At 44.2% G+C, this 11,728-nt stretch overlaps 1 protein-coding gene across 2 annotated transcripts; it reads right to left on the bottom strand.

The window, feature by feature from the left end:
- Nucleotides 1-1,368: 1,368 nt before the first annotated feature.
- On the bottom strand, nt 1,369-8,916 carry LOC310699749 (epididymal secretory protein 4-like). Of its 2 annotated transcripts, XM_083488261.1 has the most exons (6): nt 8,726-8,905; nt 8,327-8,463; nt 7,665-7,735; nt 4,938-5,027; nt 3,584-3,685; nt 1,369-1,627 (listed from the first exon to the last, which is right to left on the bottom strand). In XM_083488261.1, the coding sequence occupies exons 1-6, from the start codon at nt 8,822-8,824 to the stop codon at nt 1,602-1,604; spliced, it is 525 nt and encodes a 174-aa protein (XP_083344387.1). In that variant the 5' UTR covers nt 8,825-8,905; the 3' UTR covers nt 1,369-1,601. The 2 variants fall into 2 exon arrangements, with proteins under 2 accessions (XP_083344387.1, XP_083344388.1); XM_083488262.1 differs by lacking the exon at nt 4,938-5,027 and having other exon boundaries at nt 8,726-8,916.
- Between the last annotated feature and the right edge of the window lie 2,812 nt (nt 8,917-11,728).

The raw sequence follows: 11,728 nt of genomic DNA, 5'->3' as shown, positions 1-11,728 counted from the left end.
TTTACAGCATTGGACTTAACTTTCACTTCCAGGCATATCTGCAACTGAGTGACATTTTGGCTTTGGCCCAGCAGCTTCATCAGCTCTGAATCTACTTGTACTTGTCCTCCGCTCTTCCTCAGTAGCATGTTGGACGCCTTCCGACCTGAAGGGCTCATCTTCCAGCATCATAACTTTTATATGCCTGTTGTCTTTGTCCATGGAGTTTTCTTGGCAGGGATACTGGAATGGCTTACCAGTTCCTGCTCCAGGTGGATCACATTAAGTCAAAACATTTCCCTATGACCTATCTGTCTTAGGTGGCCCTACATGGCAAAGCTCATAGCTTCTCTGAGTTATTCAATCCCCTTCACCATGACAAGGCAGAGAGCCATGAAGAGACATAAATCTTTACTCAAAGTAAAAACTGCCCATTATGGCATACTCTCCACATGTCCCAATTTTCCAGGGACAGTCCTGGAATTACAGAAGCCATTTCTGATTTTATCCCAGAATGTCCCACTTCTCCTTCTTCCTCCCCTCCATGTTTTGGAGAACAAATAAAAGTGGTGTGTTTTTATGTGTAGGTGCAAAAGCTGACTCCTGTTTCTACTTAAAATAAAATCCCTGCACCAAATGAAAGGAATGGTAAAATTGGCATTCATAGTAAGATGTAACCAATCCACTTTAAATTATTTAATTGCAATGCTTCTGCAGCCAGTCAGGTATGGAGGGTTGCAACACAGGCAATTGGCTATGTCATTTGCCAAAACCTTCTCTCTCGAGGAATTGGGGTTGAAACATCTATATTTGTCCAGGCCTTAGGCAGTTGAGCATTACATTATTCTTTTATTATTCTATTTCCTCTTCCCCTTCTTCTTCTCTGCCCTGCTATTTTGTCCCTCTCAGTTTCTCTTCTCACCTTTCTCCACCAGTCTTTCTTTTTTGAATTACAACCAGCCACTCACTTATATTCTCTCACCCTTCTGTACCCATTCCCCTTTCCACAGTTCTCATTCCAAGGCTTTTCGGAATCGGTGGAGCACTGGCTTACATGCAGGAGGTGCCTCTCTCTGGCACCTCCAATTAAAGGAAGAGCATGTCATGGGCAAAGCCTTTCTCATTCCAAGATTCTGGAGAGCTACTCCCAATGCAGAGTAGACAAGGGGTGGCCAACATGGTGATCTTCATAGGTTGTTGAACCCCATCCATCCGTGCTATCAGTCCCAGTCAGCCTGGCCAATGGGCATGGATGGCTGAAGTTGGAGAACCATATTGGCAACCTCTAAAGCTGAGCACCCACTGGGCAGAGGCTTTGGCTGCTTGATAGGTTCATATATGTTTATCTTCTCCCATTTTGACTTCCAATAATGCTTCTGACAATGTGTGCAAGATCTAAGCAATGTATTTATTTTAAAAATAGTTTCAGGAGATGGAGGAACCCAAAGATGTTGTTGTTCTACTTGCATCAATTTCTACAAGCTAGAAATGTGGTGAGTGGACAGAGGCATTGATCTGTAGTCATCATCATCTCCACCATCCAGAAAGAGCAATGATTATTGGGTGTTTCTGATTATTAACCAATGCTGCAAATATATCTGGAGAAATGCCATATCTGGCTATTAAGCAGCTTTTGGAGTGCATTGTTCTGTGGGAGAAAGGAAGAGAAGAGTGTCAGGGAAACTGGTAAGGAGGAAGAAAATGTGAGCAACTCATATGTATTTCTTTATTTGGAATCAGTGGCAGATGATGCCCATTGGGATTGGTGGCATGGGAGGCAGGGAGGCCAACAGCAGATGGAGCCAGAGCAAATGACAGCTGCAACCACAGCCAATGAGAGGCCCTCGCCTACTGAGCTCTACAGGGGCAACACTGAGATGAAGGAGGAAGTTCTCAAGGAGTTCCGCTCCTTGGCTTGTGGTCAGTAAGAAGGTGGGCATGTGAAGACTCCCTGGGGGCAGACTAAGGCTGGTGGGACCGTGTCCTATTTGCCTCAATGGGTCAGCCACTGTGAGGAACATGTGTATCTCACCATTCTAGTTCAAAACTGAGCCACTCAACACAGTTAACAAATGCAGAAATTTTGGGGTGGGAAACAGAGCATATAAAAATTTATGCCAATGAAAGAAGAGCAGATAAAATAAACAACACAGAGGTGTAAAAACCAAAGAGCTGAAGCAGCCAAGTATATTGACAGCAGCAAGAAAAGGTTTTGATATGTGGCCAGGAAGGACGGGTCCTCACTAAGGTCTTTGGGGGAATATGAACCTTCAAATACGATAGCCACCTAGGCCAGCATTCCATGCATAACTTTTGGGCTGGGTTTCCCCCCAGTCTCCAGCCAAGTGGAAGCTGCCTCCTTGCAGCTGGGACTGAAGCTACTTTAATTCTAATTAATTGGAATCTGAGCCCCATAAGGCAGCCGAAGACAGAGTTGATAGACCCAACTAGGCCATTATCTAGAGCCGGGAACTAGGTAAAAATGTAGGTAAAGGACCCCTGGGCAGTTAAATCCAGTCAAAGGTGACTGTGGGGTTGTGGTGCTCATCTTGCTTCAGGCTGAGGGAGCCGGTATTTATCCACAGACAGCTTTCCAGGTCATGTGGCCAGCATGACTAAATAATAATAATATTAGTCATAATTTATTATGTATACCTCACCCATCTGGCTGGGTTTCCCCAGCCACTCTGGGTGGCTTCCAACAGAATATCAAAATGCAATAGTCTATTAAACATTAAAAGCTTCCCTAAACAGGGCTGCCTTCAGCTTCTGCTGCAATGGAAAACAATGATGAAGGCAGAGCACATGGAAATGCCATTCACCTTCCCACCGCAGCAGTACCTATTTATCTAATTGAACTAGCGTGCTTTCGAAATGCTAGATTGGCAGGAGCTTAGACAGAACAACAGGAGCTCACCCAGTTGCAGGGATTCCAACTGCCAGCGTTCTGATTGGCAAGCCCAAGAGGCTCAGCAGTTTAGACCACAGCGCCACCCACGTCCCTCAGCTGGTCTCTAGACAGACCCTTCCCAGGAGCCAGAATTGCCGGAGTCCCACCACACACACCACCCCAGCTGAGGGATGTAGAACAAACTCCTTCCTATCCATCCCCACAGCTAGGTCCAAATTGTCTGCTGCCCTTAGCAAATCAACCCCCCGCTCAATTCCTGACAGCTTCAGGTGCTTTAATTATGATTAAGCATGGAAATCAGACGTCAGTTAATTTCAGTGATTTAACTACAGTGGTACCTGGGTTATCGAACATAATCTGTTCCAGAAGACCATTCGACTTCTGAAACATTCGACAACCAAGGCGCAATGGGCAGTCAGCAAATTCAACTGAGACAATTGGGAAATGAGCTTCAGTAGCCGTTCGACTTCCGAGGTGCATTCAAATCGGAAGCATTTATTTCCAGGTTTTCGGTGAAAACCAAAATGTTCAACTGAAGCATTCAGCAAACGAGGTACCACTGTACTCAAACTGTAGTTGTGATCCAGATTTGTGAATCTCTCTGAGACTAAATATAGCTCCTCAGATTCTGTTTCACACAGAGACATTTATACACACCTACAATAAAAAAATATTGAGATCAGATTGCCTTACCGACGTTCTCAAAGTATTTGATGTGTGCCTCAGGAAAGTTTTGCTCCAAAACTAATTTCTTGAATTTTTCTTTGATGTCATCTCCCACTTCCGATCCCCTAGCTTTAAACACAAGCAAAGGTTGAGTAAATTGTTGTTCCCAGAAAGGCTGAAATATCTGTTTTATGTCTATAGAGCACCCAAAGTCTCTTCTTCCTGACATCTTCTCTGGATTGTCCATTAGACAGTCGGGAACAGAACCCCCATGAAACCAGAGAAGAGGATCTAAGCAGGCTTGGCCAAACTTGGCCCTCTAGAGGTTTTGGGGCTACAATTCCCATCATCCATGACCACTGGTCCTGCTAGCTAGGGATGATGGGAGTTGTAGTCCCAAAACATTTGGAGGGCCAAGTTTGTCCATGCCTGATCTTAAAGGAACTGAAAGCCTACACAGGTGCTGACTGTGCCTATTTGCTAGTGGGAGGCTTTATGGTAGCTACTCTTTCTGCTGCATCATTGTGAAGTGCTAAAGTGGCCATTATTTAGGGTTTAGCTCCCTTTTCCAAAAAAGATATTCTTTCACCATGGGAAGGGCTGATTATTCCATTAGCCACTTTTTATTCTAGAAGATTATTGTAGTCAAGATTTTAAATAGGTTTTCCTCCTTCTTTTTAACTCTGTACAGTATAGGTGACTGTTGAAAGCAAAAAAGAAAAAAGGGGGGTGTATATTAGCCAAATAAGTATAGATAAAGATATTCAATGATTTTATATTCTATTTTTGTATGTTAACTAGAGCCATAATTGGATTGAACAGAACTTAGGGTATCCTTCCATAAACTTAGGGTATCCGTCCAGATGTTTTAGGCAAAACCTTCCACCAGCCACCAAACTGTACTAAGGAGGAAAAGGCAGGGCAGGGCCAACTCCTTCAGCACAGCAGAGTGAAGAGCAGCACTGGCTCTGCCTCCTTCCTTTGAACTTTTCCTGCTCTGGCTGGTCCACAGAAAAACTTGCAGCTCAGAACTTGAAACTGAGCTTGCTTCTTTCCTCTCCTCCCAACCCATTTTCCTTTTGTGACTTTTAGGCCGTGTGTGTGTGTGTGTGTGAGAGAGAGAGAGAGAGAGAGAGAGAGAGAGAGAGATTGAGAGATTTGTAACTTCTTTGTGGCTGAAGAGTTAGTTGAAAAACAGCAACACTAACTAACTAACTAACTAACTAACTAATAAGCATCCTTTTTGCTGAACCACAGATATGCCACAGGGTGGAGTGAGGGTTATTGGTTTGTTTGTTTTATGTTGCGAACTGCTCTGAGATCTATGGGTGAAAAGCTGTATTTAATAAATAAAAATAAAATTCATTGCCATAACACATACCAGACAGATACATAGCTTCATGTTCTAATTTCTTCTTGTGCATAATGATATACTTTTCATAATCAGTATCCATCATGTGGGCAATACCACCTATACAGGAAAGAACACAAGATATCAACTGAAGGAAGCGGGTTCCTCATTTCTTGGCTGTTAGTGGAGGGGGGGGCAGGCAAATTGCGATCAGCCACTCTTAGTCACCTTAATTATTCATTCTTTCTCCCCCCTCTCATTAATATGTCTTCAGAATATTAAGGGAGGTGAATCTCCATGACTTAAGAAGTGTCCTGCCCAGGTCCACTGCCACAGATTGCCCTCCCTAAAGCAGGCAGTGGGAACCACCATTCCTTCACCCCCACACATTTCATCTAGCTCCCTGTCTTACTTTCCCCCTCTTTTAGCCATGGTGTTAGGCATGGCAGACTCCCCTTAGCTCTTGAGTCAGAGAAAAGGGCGTCCTTCTTAAAAGGAAGGTGTTTGTGTGGCCAAGGCTGCAAGTACTATGCTGAAAATATAAAGTTAAATGTAAATGTTGACTAGTTACCATAGGAAATATATGATTATGTGGACACTCTCTCAACCCCTTCCCCAGAAGGCCTTGCTTTGAGGAAGGACACCCCCCCTGCCTCTTTCTCAACCTAGTCATACCTCTAGTTGCGTTCGCTTCATGTTGCAGATGCATTCTGCACACTTCGCACATGCGCAGAATGACCCTGTTTGGAGACTAGCAGAGCAAGCAGGTGGCAGAGAGGCTCCAGACAGTGAGAACTCACCACCCCTTCTGCTCCTCCTTAACTTTGTTGAGAGCCGCCCACAGTGGCTGGGGTAACCCAGTCAGATGGATGGGATATAAGTAACAAAATTGTTGTTGTTGTTTGCCTGGCTCTGTTAAACTAGAACTTTTCCTGCGGCATCCCAAGGGCTTTGGAGAACCTCACTAGAAAAGCAAAAACTAGCTGTGTTGGTCCATTTCAAAAATAATAAAACCCTCTAGGTGAGCATTACATTTATTTCAGCCAATCCTAGTGTCAGGAAAGACTGGCCAACTTTTAAGCTCTCCAGCACTCTTCATCGAGCACAATATTACCAAAATAATGATTGATTCACCCACCCACCAAAAAAACCAATCAGACTGGGATGATATATATGAGGGCATGATATATATGATGATATATATGAGGGCAGCTTAAAGGATCAGTTGCAATATAAGGATTGTAGGGTGACAGAGTCCCTTCCCAGTACTATACAGATCAGTTGTCTGGCTGCCGGGGATTCTGTGATAAAGAAGCAAAGACTGCTCCCCAGGTCTGAGAACATAGATCCCAGCTGTAACCCAGAACTCCCTTGTGCAGCCTTGAGTGAAACACTCAAGTTCCTCCTGGTTAAACAGAGGGGAGATCGAAAGAGAAAGCAGGAGTCTTCCATTTTGAAAAGCCCAAGATTAATTTTGGATGGCAACAAGGCAAATCATATCCTCCTAAGTTGGGAAGTGGAGGCATTGGTTTAACCATCTGCCATGAACCATAACTCAGGGGGTAAATCACTTCCTTTGCATGTGGAATGTCCCTGGTTCAATTCCTGATGTTGTGCAACTTAAAAGGATCCTGTCACTGGGATGGAAAGAGACTTCTGACACCGGGATGGAAAGAGCCACCGTCAGTCTGAGTGGGTCAAACTCAGGCAAACGGACAAATAGTTTTTGGCAGTTTCCTGTTACAGCGGTACCTCAGGTTACAGATGCTTCAGGTTACAGACTCCACTAAGACAGAAATAGTACATCGGGTCAAGAACTTTGCTTCAGGATGAGAACAGAAATCACGTGGCAGTGATGTGACGGGAGCAAGAGACCCCATTAGCTAAGGTGGTACCTCAGGTTAAGAACAGTTTCAGGTTAAGAACAGACCTCCCGAATGAATTAAGTTCTTAACCCGAGGTACCACTGTACTGTGATGTCTCTTTTACCAACCTTCATATACTGCTCTTTTGCTCCCAGATCACAAAACACAGGTGGAGATTTAAAAATATTTATATGTTTTGTCTGAACTGAGGGAAAATCAGCTTGCAAAAGAAGGGCTTGCATGAGGTAAAGATGGGCAAAGGACTTCCACATAACCAGACTGTTACGTACCTTTAACTCCTCATTTGCCCTTCCTATCTCTTTGTTATTTAGACTGATAGTTTTATGCTGCATCTTCTTTACAACCTCCTCCTCCTCCTCCTCTCACTTCTCTCTTGAATCTCAAGATGAGAGGTCAGCTTGGAACGCTCTTCCGAAAGAACTATGGAGCAAGCATAGCTGCCTTTCTTTTCTCTAGGCTACTTAGGTTTAGTGAGACCCAGTGCTTTCTTTCAAAAAAAAAAGTTTAGGGGTCCTCTCATATTCCTACTCATATTGAAATACTGCCCCCTCAGTGAGGCCAAACTTAGATTGACAACATGTTTAAGGGTATGTGTACCCCTGTGTCCCCCCAGAAAAAAGCACTGGGTAGACCTAGTAACCTTTTTCTAGGCAAGTTATGTATTTCCTAAAATAAACAACCTTATTGGTGGGTGAGTGATTGCACTGCTCTCCCCCTCATAACTCGATTTTGCACTCAAAAGAAATGGGAAAAGTAAATGGGAAGAAGAACAATGTTTGAACATATGCCCAAATCACAGCATCTGGATCCTCCAATCACAAAACATACTTTTTCATCAGGTAAAAGGGTGGCTCATGGTAGTCATATTTACCAGGAAATTCGAATACACCAGGTTTGTCAGTGTGCTTAAACACAATAGCTGCTTGTTTGCAGACACCATCCCTGGAAAAGAGAGCTAAGTGAAAGCACTTCAAAACCAGATACCCAGCCTGCTTCTGCCTTGCTTCCCCCATGTGTATTTTTTAGGGTGTCAGAGCCACTGATGGAAGAATACATTACCAGTAAGATGCCTTAGACTTTGCCAGAGGGAAGGATAGCCAGAGTGTCAAGAGGAACGGCACCCTGTTGCTATCAATGCCTTCAAAATGAACAGGCCTTTTTGGAGGCCTCTACATTATCAAATGGTTTCCACAGGATTACTCAATGTCTCCATTGGCATTCCAGCTATGTTTTATTTATATCACAATGCCCAACCTAAGTGGCTCGTTATGATATATTAAGATAAAACAAGACACACAAAAAAGAGAGGTAATACGGGATGGGAAACATGTGGTCTTCCCTAAGCAGCAGCTCTGTACAAAATCTGGACATTGCTGCATCCAGCTCAATATTGTCTACACTGACTGGCAGTGCCAGAAACTTTATGCCCTTTCCAAAGCATCTCAAAACGATTTCAGGGGAAATCAAGGACCCCGGGTTCAATTCCCAGCCTATGCATGATGGGAGGAGAGGTATCAGTTGTAAGGTACTAACGACATATAATTAGCGGTGACTGTCACATCTCCATCCGAAACCTCCACTGTTTGGTCCATTGGTGATATTTTCTGATCATGCTCATTCAACTCAGGCAACTTGGAAGCTATCCCGATGGGGTGCCACTTCCCGATAGCCTAAAACAGAAGAATTTTGATTGACATTTTAGGGGGCAGCGAAAGTTGACAAGCAACCCACTTCATCTCTAGCATTTTCCTACCAGAGCTAGGAGCATGTATCAAAATCAGGCAGCTTGCTGATCACCAAGCTTGTGGGTCTGGGGGAGAGGAGAAGGGGTACACAAAAGCAACAGGGCCTTTACTCAAGAGCAAAGCTGCTCTAGGTAAGGCTTCCCCATCCTGTTAATGTGGCTGAAAGTCCCATCTGTAAACGTCTTACCTTTTGGGGGTCAAAGTTTGGGTACACAGGGATGTCAGCACTGACAGGAAATATGCAGGCAGGGGTCAGTCCAAACACCACCAGCAGCACAGCAATCATCCTGGAGCTGGTTCTCTCCTGCTCTTACCGTGAACACCGTGTGCAGGGGGAGAGAATGATGGTCCAGGGTTGCAGCAGCCCAGTTTAAATATCTGCCTCCAAAGGTCTTCAAAGCACATCCCACTCAGCAACTTATGCAAAAGGGAAGAACAGAGTGGGAGCAACAGGGTTATTTTTGAAGGGAATTAGTTTTATTTGTGGTGTGGAACAAGGTGGAGTCTCCTTTGTGCTTCAGAAGAAGGGAACAAACATGCTTGTTCTCTTGGGTTGTTGAGGGGGATGTTCTTGAGGGGGGTGTTCAAGGCTGGCACATTCCCTTCCTGGGCAAGTACAGAGGTCACAGGTGCTCCATGGCATCTCCTCCCCCCGCCCCACCCCATCTCCACAAGCTGGCCCAGCCCTTAATGACTTGTGGTCTTTTCAGCAAAAGGAGTAGAAGACCTATCACAGAATGAAATACTTGAGCTTATCCAGGATATTAGATCACTGCACCACACATCCCAGGGGCTGGTGGTGGGAACTGCCACCTCAAGGACCTGATCAGGCCCACCAAACTTTCCCTGGTGGCAGCACTGCCACAGGAGGGGAATGTGCAGAAGACCAGCAGGTGCAGAACAATTATCCTAACCATGGGTTGAAACTAGTACACCCAGCCCAGTGCCAAAATGGAAATATAGATCATCCCTTGCCACCCACCCTGCTCCCCAAATAGATCTGATGAGCGATGGGGAGGTGGTCATCTAGTATTGTGGGAGAAATCCACCCTCAGCAGTTCATTCTGTGAAAAGCCTTCTACCTCTTTTGTGGGGCAAGGGACGGTGGCAGATGTAAGTCTTTAAGCTCTGGGCAAACTTGGGTGAGGGGAGGAAGGCAATGCCTCAGAGATCATGTTATCTTTGCACCCACCCGGGAATGGAATGTGCCAGCCTTCAAAAACATCCCCCTCAACATCCCAAGAGAACAAGCATGTTTGTTCCCTTCTTCTGAAGCACAAAGGAGTCTCCACAGGCTTCGATCAGATGCCAAATGGCCACTTGGGCAAGACGAATCTCCTGCCACATCTTTGTACGTGAGAGGTGGGAAGGAAGGAAATCAAAAGTAGTGATGTTATTCCTCTATAGGCTGCCATTGAAGGTCTCTCCTCTTAGTTGCTGCAATGTACCTTGTTCCACCCACCCCACAAATAAACCAATTCCCTTTTTTAAAAATAGGCCTGTTAAGTAGCATCTGTGTGGAGACAGCATTGACATAGTTGGCATAACAGAAATCTGGTGGAACACAGAGAATCTGTGTGACACAGATTCAGGTAGGTAGCCGTGTTGGTCTGATGCAGTAGAAATAGATAGATGATAGATAGATGATAGATAGATAGATAGATAGATAGATATAGATAGATGATAGATGATAGATAGATAGATAGATAGATAGATAGATAGATAGATAGATGTTGATTGCCCTCTTAAAAGACAAAGTCCATCAACTGGAGGAACGTGTAACTACGCTCCAAAGAATTAGAGAGCTGGAGCTCTTCATGGAAGCAACAGAGAACACCGTCTCCACCAAGGAGGAGACAGGGGACACCCCTGAGAAGGAGGCTAGTTCACCAACACAGGTGCCAGATATATGGAGAAACGTGACTCAAAGAAGTAGGAGGCCCAGGGTTCGCTCTGATTGTTTAGAAATACACAATCACTTTGAAGTCCTCTCCCCTAGCATGGAAGACGAAGAACAGACTCCATTTGAGGATCTCTCCTTCATTACAGTCGATCAGGTATATGAAGACGAGCAGCAAAGTCAGTCCTCAGGGAATGTGCAGGCGACCTTGGAACGGACAGCTCACGGAAGAACCCCGACCAAACCTAAGAGGAGGCGTGTAGTGGTGATAGGGGATTCCCTACTGAGGGGAACAGAAGCAGTGATCTGTGGGCCTGACAAGATGTCTCGGGAGGTGTGCTGTCTCCCCGGGGCTAAGATCCAAGATGTAACTGAACGACTGTAAGGAATCATAAAACCCACTGAGAAATACCCCTTCCTCTTGGTTCATGTGGGAACCAATGACACTGCAAGCAATAGTCTCCAGAAGATCAAAAGAGACTATGAGGCTCTGGGCAGGAAACTGAAGCAATTAAATGCACAAATTGTCATCTCTCTCTCTCTCTCTTTTTTAAAAATGATATTTATTAAAGTTTCAAAAAAGGTTGCAAAAGTAAGAAAAAGGAAAAAAAAGAAAACAAAAAATACAAAATACAGAAAAATAAAAACATTTAAAAACAAATCAATCTTTCCATGTCTTGTCTTTCATTTACTTGTTTCCCTGACCTCCTCACACCTCCCTTTTTTGTCTTCCAGTTCAGTTAGTTAATTCAGCAAATCCTTTCCCTCTTTGTTTTTATCCTAATCCTTTAACTTAATATATTGTAACTTTGGATTCTCACCTGTTAACAAACCATTTTTACATACTCCTTTGTAACAGTGCTGCTAAAACCACTTAACTTCATTCTGACATCATTCTAACATTCATTAATTTTGCAATATTTCTGTAAATAGTCTTTAAATTTCTTCCAATCTTCTTCCACCGACTCTTCTCCCTGGTCTCGGATTCTGCCAGTCATTTCCGCCAGTTCCATGTAGTCCATCACCTTCATCTGCCATTCTTCCTGGGTGGGTAAATCTTGCGTCTTCCAATCTCTACACTACCTGGGGTGTACGAGACATCCATATCTTTCTGGTATAATTCCTCTGTGTATTCTTGCCATGTCTTCTGCTTCTGTTAGGTCCTTACCACTTTTGTCCTTTATTATGGTAATCTTTGCACGAGATGCTCCTTTCATATCTCCAATTTCTTGAACAGATCTCTGGTTTTTCCCATTCTATTGTTTCTCGCTATTTCTTTGCACTGCTCAC

This window comes from Podarcis liolepis (assembly GCF_965112155.1).
Source record: "Podarcis liolepis genome assembly, chromosome: 2".
In the NCBI taxonomy this organism is placed as follows: Eukaryota; Metazoa; Chordata; class Lepidosauria; order Squamata; family Lacertidae; genus Podarcis; species Podarcis liolepis.
This window is presented reverse-complemented; position numbering and strand designations above follow the sequence as displayed.